At 39.3% G+C, this 20,224-nt stretch overlaps 1 protein-coding gene across 1 annotated transcript in view; it reads left to right on the top strand.

Moving 5' to 3' along the window:
- Positions 1-6,213, top strand: part of LOC149432443 (leucine zipper protein 1-like) — a 115,960-nt gene extending 109,747 nt beyond the window's left edge. Inside the window, exons 4-5 of the mRNA XM_089665128.1 lie at positions 2,674-2,833; positions 4,880-6,213. Of these exons, the coding sequence (XP_089521254.1) occupies positions 2,674-2,811 (138 nt within the window). The 3' untranslated portion in view covers positions 2,812-2,833; positions 4,880-6,213. The remainder of the gene's footprint in view (positions 1-2,673; positions 2,834-4,879) is intronic.
- The last annotated feature ends 14,011 nt before the right edge of the window (positions 6,214-20,224 follow it).

Genomic DNA, 20,224 nt, shown 5'->3' with positions numbered 1-20,224 from the left:
TCCTTTAGGTCCATTTAGAAAATACTATAGTTTGTGGTAGTGCACATGAAATGCTCCTTAAAAACATCTGGTTGTTGGCATTCATCCAAACACATCTTTTTGAAATAAAAATCTGGACTAACACATTTCAGTGTATTTAAATTACAGTGGAGTATGTTAAAACACACATGCTAAAAAGGCACGCATAACATATGCATGCAAAATGCATGGCTGTAAACTGGTCCTGTAAAGAGCATGTGGAGGGTCACAATGAGGTTCTAAAACCTTAGATTAGTCTGTGTATTAGCTATACAAAAAAAAGAATCCCTAAAGCAGATGAATCATAAACAAAAAAGCTTTTAGTGTTTACGTGCTAAATATCGCCTAAATTTAAATTACACAGCTAAAGTTTCCATAATTTAGTGATTACTTAGGAAAGTACCATTGCTCTGTCATGTTACTTACAAATTAAACCTGAGTACAGTAGTGAGAACAGGTTTGTAAACCCATATTTGCTGCAATAGTGACTCAAGATCAAGATCCAGTCTTCATCTATGGCTTCATGCACACTACAGTTCAAAGAAGCTACTCCTACAGCCATTTGAGCTGTTTTGAGCCTTTATTTTTCTGACTTTAACTCCCCTCCATGTTATCCTATGTGTCTATATCCACTATGGGCATTTTCAGGAGTTTATTAGTATGGGAGTTTACAGGAAGGAAAAAAAATCACTTGTACATTCAGAAGATGCGCTTTTGAGCATAAACACTCGAAAGTGAAAAAACATGCAAAAACCACGCAATTAGCGCACATTACTGAATTCTAGCCAATAGAATGCATTAACGTCAAACGCAGGAACACGCATGCAAAAATGTTTGAGCTTCTCAGTGTGCATGGAGTCTAAATCAATATGATTAAGAGTGGTTTATTTTCACGCACAGTTGTGTACAGTGTAATCTTCATTGTACTAATAGCTCAGAATAGTAAGGGTCGTTGATGGAAAAAACTGTGTAACCTTTTATATTTAACAAGTAGCAGAATCTCCGGTAATCATCAAAATGTAAACAATAAAATGGGGTGTGAACTTCATTTCAAGTTTACTCCAACAGTTCACTCCTGTATTATTACTAGCCATCCCAACCAAATGCTTTTCTAAGCTGTTGACCAGTCTGCAAAATGGTTATGTCACAAGAAAACACTGTGCAAATTCAGTGCCTCCTCACCGCCTGCTTTAACCTTTTGGTTAGTGTACTGCACAAGCTTGCATGGCACTTGCGGAGCACCCCAATGGCATATAATTGCTGCTGTGGCATGTGTACATCCCTGGCCACTGCAACTAAAAGGGCTGTAGTTGGGGGGGGGGGGGGTGGAAAGAACTCTGTTCAACTGTGGGATTTTACCACCCCCCCAAACAGCAAGTGTAAACAATCCCTTACTGTCCTGAGCCCCCTATAATACAGTAGTTGCTTGCTCTGTTATTGAGGACACCAGTTCAGTATGTTTATGGGATTCACGCTGATCTGAACAAGATATTACAGGAGAGGAGTTCACTGTCTGTCGGCACAGATCGCACCTTGCAACAGCTGCTGCTGGTACCATTCTAGTTCTATTAGGGCAGGGAGAGAGGCGGAGTGCAGTTGATATCACTCAGCTGAGGACTGCAGTTGGAATCACAGAAGCTGTTGTGGCTAATGCGCCTGCCTGCTCTCCCTGCAGCCAACCCCTCTCTGAGTGAAAAATATAGTCCCACTGCTTCGCATAAGGGCTCCACTGTGTTTGAGATTCTGTAGAGGGTGGCTGAGCCACCCGATGATCGTGATCTATCGGTCAAACATCCCCCGTCTTCATTTACCTGTAGACTTATGGTGATGGTCAGATGACCCACCTCAAAAACATGTTTTCATCAACATGCACAATTATATTAGATTAATGTAGTGAGAAGACACTCCTTTTACTGCCATTATAGGCATTCTAAGTAAACAATAGCTATTTTTTTTTTCCACTTCGGAGAATGATTTCTGAATAACTGTTTTGTTTTTTTTTCTTTCTTTGACAAATTGGTCATCCAATAAGTGTACACAGAAGTTGCAATGTGCAATAGGTATGGTTAGAGGAAAATCAGTCCATCATAGGCTCCATGCACACTGGGCATTTAATAACGCTGTTAACACTAGCTGTGTAAAGTCACATTAAAACCGTGAGTTTTTAAGATTTTTTTTTTTTAGCGTTTTTTACATTAGCGCTTAGTGGTGTTTTTTCGCCTTTGTGTCTTTTAGCATTTTTTCCCCCCAAAAGAAATTTTTTCTGTTCACAAAAAAGTCCAAAAACGCTGGTTTACCATGTTTTATCGTGTTTTGCCTCATTTTTCGGCATTCAAGCGTTTTTACAGCTAAAAAACTCACTAGTTCTGGGTTTTTTTTTCCAGCCAAAGATACACCCCTTCCAAAAAACTTTGATTATAGTCTGTGTGCATGGATACATAGGATAACATGCTGGGGAGTTTACTGGCTGTAGAAAAAAAAGTCAAAAGCCAAAAACAGCAGCTGTAAAAACGTCCAGTGTGCATGGGGACTGCTCCCAAAAGTCAAAGGTTCAAAAACCTTTCTGAACTTTTTAAGTTTTGGTTTCAATAAAAATTATTCCCTAGCAGCTTTCTTTGTGCTTTGCCCCCTTATTTTTATCAATAATTTATTCAGGTTGATGACAGTTTTAACTCCAGAAGAAAGTATACAAGTGAGAGAATGACAAGAACAGATTCTGCTGGATGGAGGCAGACTCAAAACCCAAGACAAAAGGGCATGGTGGAGGAACGAATTCGACAATTAGAGCACTGAATTATCCACTATAAGGGGAATGGTAAGAAAAACAATGAGTGCTTATAGTTTGAAAAAAATGGTCTTTGTAGCAATATATATATATCTCAATTTTATTTAATTTTTGTTTTTTTTTTTAACTTGGTAGTTTACTTTTCAGCTGACATAAGCAGATTGAAGCTCTTAGCTCTTCCGTTTGATTTGCAGAGGAATGAAACAGAGTCGATACACAAGTAACCTTGTTACTGAATCTCTATCACACACCTGAACAGTGTTTATAAACACTGTGCCAGAAGGTCCATTTTTTTACAGCCCCCTATGTACTTTGATGGGGTTTTTTTTGTTTTTGTTTTTTTAGGCATGTATAGCACATCCAGTGTCCATAGCTGGATTAAGCTTACTTTTACAACTAATCTCCCACAGCCAGCTGTCATTCTTCTGCTAGAATAAATACCTGGATCTGTCCCTTGTTCTCATCGTTATGTAACCACCTACACAGCATTCCCAGAATGAGGAAGAGTTAGCATTCTGAGCTAATCAGGCTGGCTCTACAGCATTGTACAGTGTAGTCTGTGAACATACATACTGGAGGGGAGCTCTAACAGATTCTCATCAGAGTGCTGCTGCTTCTTTACTATCCATTCACAGGTGGGGTTGGGTCTTGGTTCCAGGCTGTACTGTATAACTACTTTGTAATGTGCAGAAAAGTCCAGGACCTGGCTGTGCTTTCTAGCTGGGCCCCCTTTAGTACAGTTGTCCTTATAATTACCCCCCCAGAATTGCAGCCTCCTTGGTAAAATACTTACGTTCCTTTTTATTCTGCAGTCTTAACTGTGTGGCCCTGTCTAGAGCTGCACAGCCATTACAAGGATAAAATTCCGGCTGGCTCATATTCCTAAGGCACTTGCGCACTGCTGCCCCATTCTATTGTGGACAACCCACACTCCACTGGATGTCTGGAGGCCTTTATGAGTATGGTTCATCCATTGTAATGAATTGGGCTGTGATGCTTGTGTGCAGCAGGAAACGGAGCCAGTGAGAAGGTTATTTTGCAAAGGCTGTGCAGCAGTGGGCAGGTTCTTTGTGAAGATTGTTGAAAAGGGTAGGAAGATAAGCATTTTACCACATGGGCTGCATTGAGGGAATTTGACCGAAGTTAAACCTTTGTGGGCAGGGACATAATTACAGGGGTTGCAGGGGTCGCCATTGCGACTCGGCCTCATGATCCAGGGTGCTCATGCTGCTCCCCTCTACACCTGGACGGGAGGTGCGGCATATAGAGGAACCGATGCCCTCCATTTTTCTGCTGTAGCCGCAGAATGCCTGCTTCTCCTCCTCGCCCTCCCTCAGGTATTCAGTGGCTGCAGGAGGAACACCGAGGGCATCGGTTCCTCTATATGCCGCCCTCCTGTCCAGCTTTCTTCTGCTGCTTACTGACCCCACTGCTCTCACCTGGCCCTCTTGTGATCTTCCCCGGCAACTTCTGTGCTCTTCGTTGATCCCCCCTGTACGTGGTTCACCCCCATAGTACTGCTGCAGGGGATATGTTAGGATAGAGGGGGGAAGGGGTACCACTCTGACTCTGTCCATTCTTAACTGAAGTGTAGTAAACTGTGTTTACTATGCTTCAGTTTGTGAGTAAATTGGAAGCTCTGTACAGAGCTATTCCTCTCTATTCATTCTGTGCAGCTGAGACAGAGAAAGGAGATTGAGGATAGGGTCCTCCAATCTCCTTCTCTGCAAAGGTGAAATCTCAGATGTCTGTTTAGACCCCTGGTATCTCACTAAAAAAATAATAAAAATAAAAACTGCAGACACCAGTGGCAGAACTACTAGGGTCTTGGTCTTATAACCAGGCCCTGGTGTTCCACCACTTGGCTCGGAGGGAAGGGCCTCTAGCCAGGGGTCAGGGAGGCCTTCATGCTTTCTTGCACCAGGGCCCTGAAGGTTCTAGTTACACCTCTGTTTGAGGGTATAACTGATAACATAAATTGTAATTCTAGTATAACTTTGGAATAACTTACTAATTGCCTGTAATAGTCCCTGCAGATCTGTCTGTGTTCTAACCTATACTGTGTATTTGTTTCAGGTCTGTGCTTTAACAGAAGATGGACTTTTATCCACTCTACCTAAAGACAATTGCTTGTCAATTTTCCCACTGCACTTCCTTCCAAGTATTGAATGGACCTCAGCCAATGTGTATAGTTGTGCAACATTTTTTAATGTATTTTTTAAAATTTCTTTAGGTTTATCAGCCATTCTGGCAAGGGAATTACTGCATGATCTCTCAGGGTAAAAAGAAGGGCACAGACATTGCAACTGTATATAGGGCTCCGCATTGAACATGACTCTTTGGGGATATAAATATATATACACACATATATATATATATATACTTTTATATATTGAGGAAAACATGGTTTGCATGGCTACTGCTCTTAAATGTGTAGGTACTAAAAGTACATTGTTTTTAAAACTACTTTAACTTATATGTGCAGGGCGAGTAGAAAATTTGCGTGCAAATTCTTTGTACAGTCTGGTTCTGTTGAATGGATGCTAAGCATGTAACTTTGTAAAAAATTACAGATAAATGTATGTTTTTTTGCAGCAAATTATTGTATATGTATATAGGGCAAACGTTGATTATCAAAGTTATGATAAACCCTCCCCCGAGCACAAGCTTTTAACACTTTAAGATTTGTCATAAACGCAGTCTTACTTTTATCATAATAGTACTTATTACTCATTGCGAGAAGATTTTTTTTTCTTACATTGTTTATATTAAACTCCAAATTGTATACTGACTACTAAATAAAATGTATTCTTTATTTACTAATATATAAAATGTTTTTGCAATGAAATACAAACCAAAGGAATCACATTATTTATGTGATATGCACTTAGCTAACTATCTTTTTTTTTTTTTTTTTGTTTTTTTTGGGGGTTTTTTTAGTAGTCTTAAATGTGCTTGCCTCCTACACACAGTGCAGAGAGATGGTTGAGGACTGAATCAGATTGTTCCTCGACAATACTGCCATAAACCATGGGATTGTCAGGGAGTGCCTCTGCAGTGCTTTTAGGCAATAAGTGCCCTAGTGCAGTGGTTCTTTAGAGGACTTTCAACACCTTGTCATCATAGGATTCTTGTATGAAAAAATAAAAAGGCCGAGCACAGCTACAGACTGCATTTATTTCACAAGGGACGGAGGTAATTGGTCAGTGCAGAGGTGACATAAAAAGCAATGATGAGAGTACAGAAATGTGTCCCCACGATTATGCATTATTATTCTTCCTTTTTTTTTTTCAGAGACAAAGTTCTTTCTGTGAATGTATCAAAAATACTGATAGCAATGCAAAACAAACAAAAGGCATAACAAGTTAGGCTTCATGTACACTGGACAATAAAAATGCCACTTTAAGAGACATTTGGAGTTTATTTTTCAGCCTGTAGACACATGTATGTTAGCCTATGTGTCCATGCACGCTTTTACTGTGTTGTTAAGCAGAAATTCTCCTGCCAGGAGAAAAGGCATTTAGAGGAGCTGAACAAGTGCTCAGTGTGCATGAGGGCCTAGGCAGTGTTGAGTTTACCAACAAGGATGGATGACAATTGCACTGTCAACCAGCACAGCAAGGGTTAAATGCTCCTTTAGTCTAGGGCAGTGGTCTCCAAACTGCGGCCCGAGGGCCAGATAGTGCCCTTTGCTTGTTTCTATCTGGCCCTTGGGGCACTATTTCATCCACTGATACCAACAATGGGGCATAATTCCCCCCCACTTACACAATGATGGAGTACAATTCCTCCCAATGACACCAACAACAGGTCCCACTGACACCAGTGATGGGGCATAATTCCCCCTACTGACACAAATGATGGGACACTATTCCTCTATATGACACCAATTATGGGTCACAATTTCTCCCAATGGGGCCCAATGATACCACTAATGGGGCACAATTCCTCTCACTTACACTAACAATGTGGCACAATTCCTCCCACTGACACCAAAGATGGGGCATTGTGCTCCACTGACATCGGGACCTTTTCTACTCTCAAAGGTCACAGTCAGGCCCCCCTAAAGTCTGAAGGATAGTAAACTGGTCCTTTGTCTAAAATGTTTGGAGACCCCTGGTCTGGGGGGTAAGAAATAAGTAGAAATACTTTTTCTTATTCCCTCAGCAGCCGGTGCTCTCCTTTTCTTTAACCTGTAATTATGCAGCACCTCAAAATCCCCTGCTGCGACAGCAGGTTCGAGTTTTTCTCCCAGCACACACTGTCACAATTTTAAAATCAATGTGGGTGTGCAGGGCTCCACCCGGACAGCTGCATCATTCATTCACCAGGGCAGATGGTTTGTAGTGTTCAATGGACTGCAAGGGCACTGATGAGCACCCTTATAGTCCATTCTTCCTGCAGCTCTGAAACTAGCAGCCCGTGCATGGGCACAGAGCTATAGGAAGACTGTGTAGGAGCCTGGCATTGCACCTGTGATCCACTGATCATGGATGCAATGCTCTGCAGACTCCTAAGGGGAAAAAAAATGATGGATGCCCTTTTTTTTTTTTTTTTTTTTTTTTTATACAGGTAAATGCAATTTTTTTTCAACCTGCATTTTTATACTTGCACCATGTATAAACAGTGCAAAAATACCCACTGGCTAGCCAGTGCACCCATGAATAACAGTGTACCAAATCATCACCAGCCGGCTTTCTACACAGTGTACAGAGCCAATCCCAACATCTCTGTACCATGGGATTTCTGTGATTACAAATGTAAACACACCATTGCTGACATTGGAGATTCCTCTGCTTCCTCTCACAACAGAGAGAAGAAATCATAGTTTTTTATGAATGGAGAATTAATGAATCTCCTATTCTTTTGGGTGTCCAGCACCGCAATTACCTTGCGGTTTCTCCTTTCAGATGTTTTCAAACTGCCCTAGCATTTTTAATTGATATATTTTAACCAGAAGTGGCAAAGTTTCGGTCTTTTTTTTTTTTTTTTCCTTTTTTTTATATTGTAAAAAATCTAAAATCCCAGTGGTTAATAAATACCACCTAAAGAAAGCTTTATCTGGTTCCAAAAATAATATAAAATTAATTTGGGTTCAGTGTTGCATGACCTGGTAATGAAAGGGCTTTACAGGCTAGTACTCAAGTGGTTATAGCCAATTAAGATGGCAATGACCATGATGAAGTGGTTATAGCCAATTAAGATGGCAATGACCATGATGAAGGGTGGGGAAGTGGTCCAGGGAATAACATGAATTACTCTACAGATTACTCATATAGAACCACTGCACTAATACACGGTTCATTGCAAGTACGGTATTATTTGCCAAAACATTGGTTGGAGCACTGGTAAATTAAAACCATTTATTTGGCTATGAAATGGATAAAGCTGGTCATAGATGAGCATGTGTGTGTGTGTGTGTGTTTTTAGCTAGCTGGCTAAAGAAAAAAAAAACAAAAAGATCCCTTCAGCCACACAGAAGAGGTGGATAGAGGATTCCTCCCCTATGAGACATTGGGAGAGATTTGCTAAAACTGGTGTACACAGAATCTGATGCATGAGCATAGTAACCAATCGGCTTCTAATTTCAGCTTGTTCAGTTAAGCTTTGACAATAAAACCTAGAAGCTGATGGTTACCCTCCATTGCTGATCAACAAGAATGTTTAAAACATTCCCGTTCGACAGAAGTCAGTGGGTCCCTGCTGGACCAGACGGTTTTTCGAATATTCCAACTATGGCCAGCTTAAATTTATTTTGACATAATCCTATAATGGAACAGAAAATGGCAAGTTAGCAGGAACATTATCGTTAGTCTCTATGGATCTAATAACTAACACTGTTTTGTAAACAAGGTAGTTAACTATTTAATACAAATAACCCTAACATAAATGTTACTTATTCTAGTCTTGTTTTTACTTGGATGACTAAGCAGCATGCTACTGATATTTCTGAATGCGTGAGCATGCTGTAAATAAATACATAGTTCTCTATAGCTGTGTTAACATGGGCTCATTTACCTTCTTTAGTAAGAGCTCTGAAAGGTGAGCAACATGTTTGGGGCTGGTCATTACCATTATTTTAGGAAAACTTGACATACGCAGCCCTAAAGTTAGATTTGCAGTGTCACTAAAAGTATATCTGTCACAAACCTAGACAATTCAAAATAAACATAATATTACAAAAAATATATAAGCAGAGGTTTTTGAAGGTAAAAGTGCATGTGAAAATAATTAACAATTATAGAAATATAAAAATGAAGCTATTTATATCCTGATCTTTAATGCCATGTATGACAAAATGCTCTGGGTTCTCCTACCCCTTTACAGTTCTAAATGAGCCTCATTAACCAATAGGGAGGCTCAGGAGGTCAGAGAAGCAAAACTTGACTTTCAGGAGAAATCACCATTTGCTTGTAAGATTACTTGCTCGTAGGTTGGATCCTGTTATTTTTTTTTTTTAACGTATTTTCTAACCTCTGCCTATACTTTATCATACGCTCTGTTTTTAAATCGCCCAGGTTTGGGACCAATTACTTTTAAGGTATGCCTATTAACAAAACGCTCTTCCTGTTTTTGGGTAAACTCTTTCCGTGGGTCCAACTTCTGTTCTGATCATTGTTAATTTTATCGTATACAAAAAGGCAGCTGCATTATTCCATTTTATCCCATGTCAAGGATGAATTTGTTTTAGAATATATGTGTGCAATATTTTTTTGGTGCATGTAAAGTCTGAAAAGTGCACTTCACTCCACTCCACCAGTTTCACCTGTTTCTAAACTATATTCCAAGAAAGACAAAGCTGTGAATGACCCTTTTAGGAGAATGAAGCCATCACAGACCTATTGTCTAGCTAAGGTGCCCAAAGATCTTGGATTGGACCGTAGATTTGATTATGTCTATGGGCATTAGCAGTGGCTGTCAGACCCTTTTATCAGACAGATCTTGGGGAAAATTGTGATGGGTTTTGTTGGTATGATCACAGCTTTCCCTTTGATGAGCTGCCATTGGAGGTGTTTTGATTTTGGATCTCCCTCCTTCTTCCAGAACACAAACATATGATTGAATTGTATATGTGACAGATGGCTATTACTCAAGCCTGAGAGCGGCTTGATGGTGCCTGTACTTCTATCTTCTCTCTATTGGCTTTGGCTGCACTTAGAAACTGAATGGTGGGAAAGGCCAGTACTGAGTTATTTACTGCTGGCTAAATTACCTCTTCAATACAAGCTTGTTTTGCCCCTGTGATCCTTGTAGGCACTGACAAATGAGCTTACAGATAGAATTTGTAATGTTTAAAATACAGATATTGTGTTATTTAGTAAGGAAACGCGAAGAGCAACGATGATGATATTTTGTGAAATTGCGGTAACTCAGCAACCAAATCCTGCTCTTAGGAAATACCCCTCAGTGATTTTTCTTTCTGGTTGTTCTAAGACTGGAGTAGCTGAGCATGGCAACCAATCAACTTCTAGCTTTCATTTTTAAAGCTTAACTGAACATGGCGAAGATAGAAGCTGATTGGTTACTGTGTGTAGCTGCTCCAGATTCAGGCTGCTCTAGTTTTAGTAAATTCCCCGTTCTGAATTTTGCCTTAATAAATAAGCCAAGTAACCTAAAATTGTCCAAAATATTTGAGCCCAGAATGTGATTTGTAAGTATTATATTAGTGGAAAACATGTTTTGGTTCCATCTTTCTATTTAATGTAAATTATTTATCGGAATAATTATTACCTTTAAGCCATAATGATTGAAATAAAGAGAACAAGTTTTTGTTTTTTTTTTATTGTAAAATATTTATACAGCTATAGCCATATTGGTCACTTTTTTTTAGATCGCATTAAAAGCGAAGGTCTGCTTTATTAGTGTATGCTCCTACCTAATACACAGCACTGTTCGGGTGTACTGTGGTAGCCAGTGAAACTATAGTTTTGTTTGGGAAACAAAAGCCCTCCAGGTCAACTGTATTGCCCGCTAGGTACATACATTGCATGGATTTTTGCAAACTATTACATGATTAGTTTTGTAGATAGATCGCCTGCTTCAGCGCATAGTGGGAGCATGTGTACCCTTTTAGGCTACAGCATTAAAAGCATCAGAGATGAAGCTACCATGTTGTGGAAGGGATCTCATACTAAAAGACTTCCATAAATGTGACACCGAATTCTCTGCAGACCTGTAGAGAGGCAATGCATTGTTTACAAAAACAGGTCCACTAATTAAACAGGACTAAAGCTGGCCATGCACATAAAGATTTTTTTTTTCATTCAGCCTATGGGCTGAATTAACAAATCCAATCGTTTCCTCCTTCCACGTTGTACAGTGCGGATGGACTAATCCCCAGCTGTGCCTATTTTATGTTGACAGCCAGCCCTACTGTCTGTCAAAATACCGACAGTGCCTGAATCGGACTGGATGCTGCCATTGTTCTGCAAACAATTGGCTGCCCAGCTCCTTCAAAGATTCAATCAAGGGATGTCAGCAGGAGACGGCAGACAAGACCACCCAGTGAGTGAATTTCAGCTGGTTCTTAGGACTGGCCAAAATTTGTACAGTGTATGGCCAGCTTTGTATACATTTTGCCCAAAGACTGTTGCTGGAAATAAATCACAATTTATTTAATTGGTAGTTGTTTCAAATGGCTATTTGCTGTTCTAAAGAAAATACATTTTTGCTAACTCAAAAACTAGCTGGTTTAGCAACTGTTTGTATATGTACATAACATATTATAGGATGTATATTTTATCATTCTTCACAAAACTGGAGTTTTCCTTTTAGAGCAGAAATTGAGTCAAGTCTTTGCAAGGGACTTGTTCTGATGCATGTGGATTTTAGAATACCTAGTGAATTGCATTTAGTGCTGTATAATTTCAAAATGGGACAGCTAGTGTATATTCATACTTTACTGAATGCCTTAAAAATGCCTGCAGAGTCTCTTATATACAGTATAACTAAAGGCAAAAGTTTTTTTGGATAGAGTGCAGAGGCATTATTACTCATGTCCATTATTATTGCTGCCTGTTCCCCTGTTAGGGAGGATCACTCTGTTAATCCTCTTTTCCACTATCATCGAAAGTGAAAAAAAAAATCCAAAACTTTGGGTTGACATTAGAATACATTATTATTATTATTATACAGTATTTATAAAGCGCCAATAGTTCGCTCAGCGCTGTACATTACAAAGGGGGACAGAACATGTGACGGAACAATAACAATACAATGTAAAACATGAGGGGATCGAGGGCCCTGCTCTTTTGAGCTTACAATCTAGGATACATAATAGAAGAGAAGTCTTCCAATGGGAACGCTAGCTCTGGTAACACATCAAGATTTTCTCACTTTTCTTTTTTTTGTATTCTGACCGTGGAAAATGTTTGCTTTTAGTTACACTTTAAGAGTAGGAGTAAGTTGTAAAATAACTTCAAGCCAGTACCAGTGTAGATTTTTTTTTTTTTTTTGTTGTCTGCCCATGCCTCATTAGGTACCTAGGTTCACGCAGGAACTGTGGAAGGAACAGTGTCCAAGGACCATAACCACAGTCATGTAGCCCTGGAACAGATCCCAGAAAACCAGGGTGGATGATGCAGAAGGGAATACCATTGTTCAAACTAGTCTATTTATTTTACTTTTGTTGTTTACAAAAGTAATGCGTCCACTATTTCCATTCATACAAGAAACCGTGGCTTAAGCAAATATTCTTGTCCAGTCTCCAATGACAGAGCTATTACGACCTCTAAATCTAACCTAAACGTTTTTTGTCTCAGGTTGCTGATAATATGCAAACTAGTAAATATCCTAAGCCATATGCCAAAGTTATGCGTTTCCTATGTTTTCCTGCATTAAATTGATTGTAAACCATTTTTTTTTTAAAATAACAAATATGTCATACTTACCTGTTCTGTGCAGTGTTTTACACAGAGCAACCCTGATTCTCCTCTTCTAGAATCCCCCACCTGCACACCTGGCTCCACCCCCTCTTGCTATGGGGGGCATTAGTGTGGACTGGATCCTGAGTGATGCTCTGTGTATCCATTGACACACAGAGCATGGCTTTACCCCACCCCCCACTCTGGCTGTGATTAACAGCAGCAGGAGCCAATGGCTCCCTTGCTACCTCTCTGTCCAGTGATGAGAAAGAGAGCTGCTGCTCTTGGACACATCGATGGATCGATATTGGACTTAGGGCGAGTATAAAGAGGGGGGGGGCTGTATACAGAAGGTTTTTTACCCTAATGCAGAGAATGCATTAAGATAAAAGAACCTCCTGCCTTTAAATCCACTTTAAGAAAACTGAAAATCAGAAGGAGATCGGAGTCTGTTAATTATACAAGCTCTTCACTGACTGGTATGAAAAACGAAGGACGTGACATCCTGCAGCTAAAGTTTTTTTTTTGTTTTTTTTGTTTTTTTTTTTATTCCTCCGTTTTTGATTGTTTGATTGTTGGGCATTAAACAGTAAAATGATTGCTTATTTAAAGAAAAAAGAAGGGAGCAATAGTGTAGTTGATGTCCGTAGTGACCAGTAAAGTTTTTCACCTTGTATTCTTTAGCCCGGGTTCACACTATATGGTGCAGGACACCGCATGTATATTGCATAGGAATCGCACCACATTCTTGTGCGAATTACATGCAAATGTCTGTGTACTGCGATTTGAGCAATACATTTTGTATGACTCAGATCGCATCAAATCCACACTAAAAAGGTGCAGGACCCTTTTTGAAATACGCACCTGAATCACATCGCATGGGTGTTCTCACCCATGCAGTGTGTTTTCTGGCAGTCGCATCGCGTTTAGCAAAATGTTTTGGGGTGTCATTAATTTATTATTGACACCCGCACCAAATCACATGAACGTGAAACGATTGCTGGTGTGGGAAACGCACAGGATTCGCAGCGTTTCCCGCACCGCATTGGTGTAAATCTGGGCTTAAGACCAAGAAAGAAGGCATCAGATTGGACATTTTGGGTAACAGCTTTGCTTTTGTTGCAAGCTTTTCAATTGCTGTATACATAGTATACATACATACTGTCTTTTTCACAGAAAAGGTTATCTTCCAATGCATTAATATGGTCTAGTGAGTCTAATTCAGGGGAAAATTTGCCATGGACATATTTTCTTGATCATTGCCATGAGTAATGTGCCTTGGTAAGTAGAATAAGCCTTGATATTTATGAACTGTATCTTTTTTTTTCTCCCTATTGGTGTATACTTTCAAACATAATTGTGAGTGACATGTCCAATAAATGAAAATCCAGAATGAAAGGCAAAATGATGACTTTTGCTCCCTATGTACCCAGTCACCTACTATTATAACTGGTCATTCACACACAACCTTATGGGTAAGCAAGCAGATTTAGAAGATGCTTTGGGAGGTGATTGGAAATAAAAGGAATGCACCGTTAGCTGCAGGCTGCATTGGTACAAGGTAGATTGGTCAGGTGACCTGATAACTGTATGACTTTATAATGATCTTTCTAAAGTTAGTTGGGCATGTTGGTAAATGAAGATGAAAATTAAACACTTAGGGGTTGTTTGCAAAGTGCACAGTCTATTTGGCTTTAGTAAATAAACCCCTTAAACTATATGCACACATTAGGGCATCTATTCATTGGGGTTCTGGTGAAGCAGTGTGTAAGGACTGGAATGCAGTGTTTAAAATATGATTGTATTAAGCAGTACTCAGTGTTTATTGCCATCTTTGCTTTACTTTTTATTTGGAAAACGTAGGATGTGTTATTCTGATGCATCTGTACTACTTTCCCCCACTTTATACAAGTCCATGTAAATGCACTTTTTAAAGCATTGCAAATGCAAGCCATTTTCCCTGCCTCTGTCCTGTTTCTGACTTGCTTCTGATTCTGGGGACCATGTCCACTAACCCTCCTCAGACTGGATTTGCACGTTTTTTATGAGCATAGGCCCTATAACCTGTTTTGACCCATTAAAAAAACAGAATGCATGTTAAAATATCCCGCACATGTGAACTAGCACCATAACTGTGTACATACACTGACGTACAGTAAAACGCGTTGGTGTAAATGGGTCCTTAACAGGCCAAAGTTGTCTAGCTTGTTAGGTTGAATGGTGATTTTTTATATGAAGTGACAGCTTTAGGTTGTGCCACATTAAAAGCATCCATACAATTAAAAAAAAAAAAAAAAAACTCTTGCTCAATTTTTGGACCTTTAATGGATTTCCTCACCAATGGTAAAAATCTGGATGCTCCCATCTGAATTTGCAGATATCGTGGGGGACAATAGAACCAGTTGTACAAAGACTATTTAAAAACAGGTATCATATGACCTTCTTTAGTGGTTTATCATGAATGTGCCAGACCTGCCTGATATTTAGTCCATCTATGAGAATCTCACGTAACCTGTGTCCAGGTTGACAATGCAGGACTTTTAAAGATCAGAATTGGGATTGGTGATTCACACTCTGCTGCGCACCTGTTTGTTTTATGAATATGTCTCACATTCAGTTTGGACTTGCTGTGGTTAAAATACTATCTTCTGCTAATGATCCCAGGGAAAATGACCTAATGCACACAAGTGATAGAACAGGAACAAAGATCTTATCATTTTGGGTGTTGAGTTGTTCTTGTCTTTTATACAATACACAATAGGAACAGTTATGTAGTCACAGGAGGACTCGGTGAACTCTTGTGGTACAAGCAAATTTCAACCCATTAAATAGGACCAATTTACAGGTAAACTAAAACTAACCAGATAATACTTTACCTCACCCTTATTAAAAAAAAAAAAAGTGGCCTTATTCAAAAAGGATTTCTTATTAAGTGCCGTAACCCCTAGTAACAAATCAGAATTCATCTTCTGTTGGTAAATTCTGATTGTTTGCTATTGGTTGGTGTGCTTTAGCATTAGCACCTGGAATAAGAATTATTCTTTATTGAATAATGCTGAAATTATATTTTTATCTACAGTTTTTTTTTCTAAATAAAACTTTGCAGTAGGAATGAGAGACTTAACTTGCACTTAAAAGGGATTTCATGTCAGTTTTTCATTTTTGTTGGCTTATAGCAATGTATATACAAATACACTTAAAACCATCTTTTGCACATTACCGACCATTTTTTTTTTTTTTTTTTTTTTTTTTAATATAAAGCAATATTCAATAACCAGTAGCCATAAGGTTTTTTTTTTTTTTTTTTTTTTAACTTTTTTAGTCTGGCTGCATTACACCACTGTAAATTCTTATTTCTTGTTCTATGTAAATGGTATTACATTGGCCTTTTTTTACTTTTAAGGCTCTTTTTGGGTGCTAAGTGCTGGCCTTAGTCTTTGTGTCCTCAAAAAAGCCTTACGTCTGCTTATAGTGAAAACATTCAATGATTTTACATTGCAGGGCTGCAGTTTATTATCAATATAGAATATAGTACAATTTGTGGAAGCCAGACACTGTTGCTTAGTGCAAAAAGCATTTCTACTGTATGGTAGTATACAATGTGATCTAGTTTGGGGAGCACAACACATTCTGGAAATGTGACCACAGGATCTTTTACACACTGATATCCTATCAGTAAAAGTATTATATACTTTATAAACTGTGTTCTAAATGGTTTGGCACATATAACTGCAGAAGGAAACCTGTTAAGTATTTTCTTACACAACTCTTTATATTCTGTGTAGGCTTCATGTCATGTAATTACAAAGTGCTTTGTATCTGTGTATAAAGTTCTCTCTATTGGTAAGAATGTTTTCATGAGCCCATGTACACAAACATTTTCACCGAAGGACATTCTCAAGCTGCTTAATGATGTCATTTAGCTCATATACAAACTACAGAAATATATTTTAGTATGCAAGTCTGTCTTTGTTAACTTGTTACATTCCTCTGTCCATCGATTGTTTTTATTGTAATGTGGCTGTACAGATTATATTCATTATGGACATTTGATAATAAAATAAAAGTAAAAAAAACTCTTAATCATCATGTCTCTTGTTTTTTTTAAATCCAGTCTTAAATATTCTGCATCCAATTGGATTAGGAAACACAACCTGCTTGCCGATCTGGTTCTTGGCATAGCTGCACACACATGCGGGTCAGGAACGTGTGCCAATTTGAGCTCGTTCCCTGACCTGCAGGCAAAATGCACTGCTCTTTTGCAGACATGCAGAGAGTGGCACTAATTCTTCTGCAGTATGTTTTCAGGTGTGTGAAGCCACATGGAGCCAGAGTTCCATGCATCTGCATTTATAAAAAAGGGTCAAGGACTTTTTCCCTAAGTTTTCCACAGGTACAGCAGCCTATTCAAATGAACAGGCTGCTTTGCCCTGTGCAAAAGCAAGCCGCACAAGTGTGAACCTATTGTTAGGGCCTGTTTACACTATTGCACTGCAGAAAGGCGCATGCTTTACTACAATGTTACATGCAACTTTGAATGTGATTTGGAGTCAAATGAATGGACTGCCTTGATGTGACACGCCAGTTATTTATTTATTACAGGCACTTATATAGCGCTGTCAATTTACGCAGCGCTTTACATATATATTGTACATTCACAGTCCTTAACCCTCAAGGGGCGTACAATCTAAAGTCCCTAATTCATTCATACACATACTAGGGCCAATTTAGACAGGAGCCAATTAACCTACCAGCATGTCTTTTGGAGTGTGGAAGGAAACCGGAGTACCCGGAGGAAACCCAAGCAGGCACAGGGAGAACATGCAAACTCCAGGCAGGTGGTTTCGTGGCTGGGATTCGAACCAATGACCCTAGTACTGCCAGGCGGAAGTACTAACCATTTAGCCACTGTGCTGCCCAATATGAAATGTCCCTAAATGTTATGCTTCTGTGCTTCCCCACCACCCATTTAGTATCCTATACTGGATGGTTGATTGTAAATCTATAGCTAAAAATGTGTGTTTTTTGTTTGTTTTTATTGACGGGGCAGGGTTTAAAGAAAGGGTTGGTTGGACCTATACCACTGTATGTGCCCCTGGCAGAATTCACCCTTTTGTATTTGTCCTGGTGACCATTGTCACTGAGAAGGTAATGGGAACTCTCAGAATTAGGAAACAAAAATACATCTTTCAATAGGGACACTTTTTCTGCTGACAACCACCTGAAATATTTGCTTTGGAGAGATTTTTTCTAACTTCCTCTGGTGTCTCCAGGACAGGAAGAGGAGCGAAATTAGGACACAGGCCAGAAAAGTTAAACAGGCTTTCAACCCTTCCAAAAAATTTAAAATTCAAGCAATTTTTTTACATACACTTTAATATGAGTCTGTTAAAATGCAGGGTAACGTTCATTGGTTAAAGCATCTGCTCTTTCTGAGCTTGCCGCACCCTTGCCCACACAATGTAGATTAAGAGGGAAGTTGCACAGCCTTTAGTCATGTGAAAAGTCCACAATTTTACCAAGTGTACCAATGGACTTCATGAACAAAATGATTGTTGCCCACAGCAATTACCTGACAACTGCACAGCCCATTTCAGGTCAGTACCTTAGAAAGTTTTGCAGACAAAGGATCAGTGTGAGAGTCAGGCAACTGACATTTTGAAGAGGGAGTGGTTACCTCTGCATTTTTTCAGTACAGGTTTTCTTTAGCCTGGTTTCACACTTATGCGGTGCGGCATATCACATAACCGCACCGCATTCCTGCGCAAATCACATGCGAATTCTGTGCAGAGTGGTTTGAGCTATATATTTTGTATGGCTCAAATTGCACCGCAACCCTTTTTTTTTTTGGTCCACACCAGAATTGCATCTCATGGGTATTCACATCCGATTCTGTACATCGCACCACATTATTCAGACTGATTTCTGGGTGTTAACATGCATACCCGCAGCGGTTCGCATTAACAGGGTGTGACTGATGCGGTGCAGAATTCGCACAGAAATTGCTGCGAATTCTGCACCACATCAGTGTAAACCCAGGCATAATGGTGAAGATGTGTGCACAGAAATGGACACCAGGTCAGAGTGCTGATTTCTATCTGAACTTATACTGTCAGTGTACAATGGTAGAATTCTGAAAGCTAGCTGTACCTCAGGCATTACACATTTTCCTTCAAATTACCAGTTATAATTATGACTCGAATGTATGCCCTAATCTTGAAGGTGTTGGGAGCACAGCTCTCCAAAGTATAGATCTGCCATGGTTCTACAATACCTGCAAAAGCCACAAACACATTTTTATGCTGAAATAGTTCAGTGGAATAAACATGATACCAAGCTACTCAGCCTTAAAGAATGCCATTTTGTGTTTGAGAATAAACTCTGTCTGTAAGCATGTCTGAGCAGGTAATAGATTGCACACCAGTACAGAAAGTGCAGGAACTTTCTTTGCTGCCTGCAGATTTGCCAGTATGGGTCTTGTGGTCTTAGAGAGAAAAGGAAAAAAAAGAACCTGTTCAGCGAGATTTTAATTGCTAGCTACATTACAAGACTGACAGAAGATTGAGGGTTGTGGATGAAAGTAATGCTTTTTATTTTTACCGAAAAAATGACCACGGACAGGAGATTGTATACATTCTGGAGACTTAAAGTGAACCTGTCAAGACCTGGAGGTGTTTCTGCTGACACTGCTGGAATACAACTACCATGTAGTGCCTGCATATACAAATCAATGTGTCTGCTAATCTTTAGATGAATTCATGTGTCTTTTACGAAGTCCTGTACCCTAAGCTCACAGTGTACTTGGGGTTTTCAGCCCTGGACAGGTTCAGGCCCCTCTCATTCCACAGTCCAATACCAGCAAAAGCCCTTGATTTGGGGCTGTTCAATGATAGATCATGTATTGGTGCTGATGTAAGTAGAGGTATGGGCCGTATGTACAGCCAAGGCTTAGGATCCAGGGGATCTACAATGATACAAATATATTACCATATAGCGCAGGTACATGTAAGCACTTCCAGGTACCTGAGATTTAGCAGAATGGTTGACTGCGACACTTGATAAGTTCACAATAGCGTCATCAATTTTCTACATGGACAGGTAGAGGAAGATTTGTTGGCGTTTAGAAAACCAAACATTAGTTCTTGTTTTAGTATAGCCATAGCTTTGTATTTGTAGTGCTGATTTAAAAAAGCAATAGTGCATTCCTACCAGCTAGAGTCCATTTTTCTTTTTTCAAGTGCCAGTTACAAAAACAATGCTGACATTAGGCCTGTTTGTAAACAACATTCATTGACTTTCACCAACATTTGATATTCAAAGAGAAAAGATGCCTACTGTAACATTTGTGTTGTTTTAAACCAGGGAGTGCCACATTTGCCACACACATTAAATTTGCACATGTACAATGTTAAGGTGCCAAGTTTGTTTTAAAGGAAACCTGTACTTGAGAGTATCTCTCTAAAATAGAATCTGTGCTGGTCCATATAATGCTGTAAAAGCAGCCAGCAGAAAAAGGATATACGTACTTTTAATGCAAAACTAATGAAAAAATTTGTAG

Source organism: Staurois parvus, unplaced genomic scaffold (genome assembly GCF_062004578.1).
Source record: "Staurois parvus isolate SC_StPar_1 unplaced genomic scaffold, SC_StPar_1.0 ptg002140l, whole genome shotgun sequence".
NCBI classification, from domain to species: Eukaryota; Metazoa; Chordata; class Amphibia; order Anura; family Ranidae; genus Staurois; species Staurois parvus.
The sequence above is the reverse complement of the archived record's forward strand: the minus strand, read 5'-3'. Positions and strand labels throughout refer to the sequence as shown.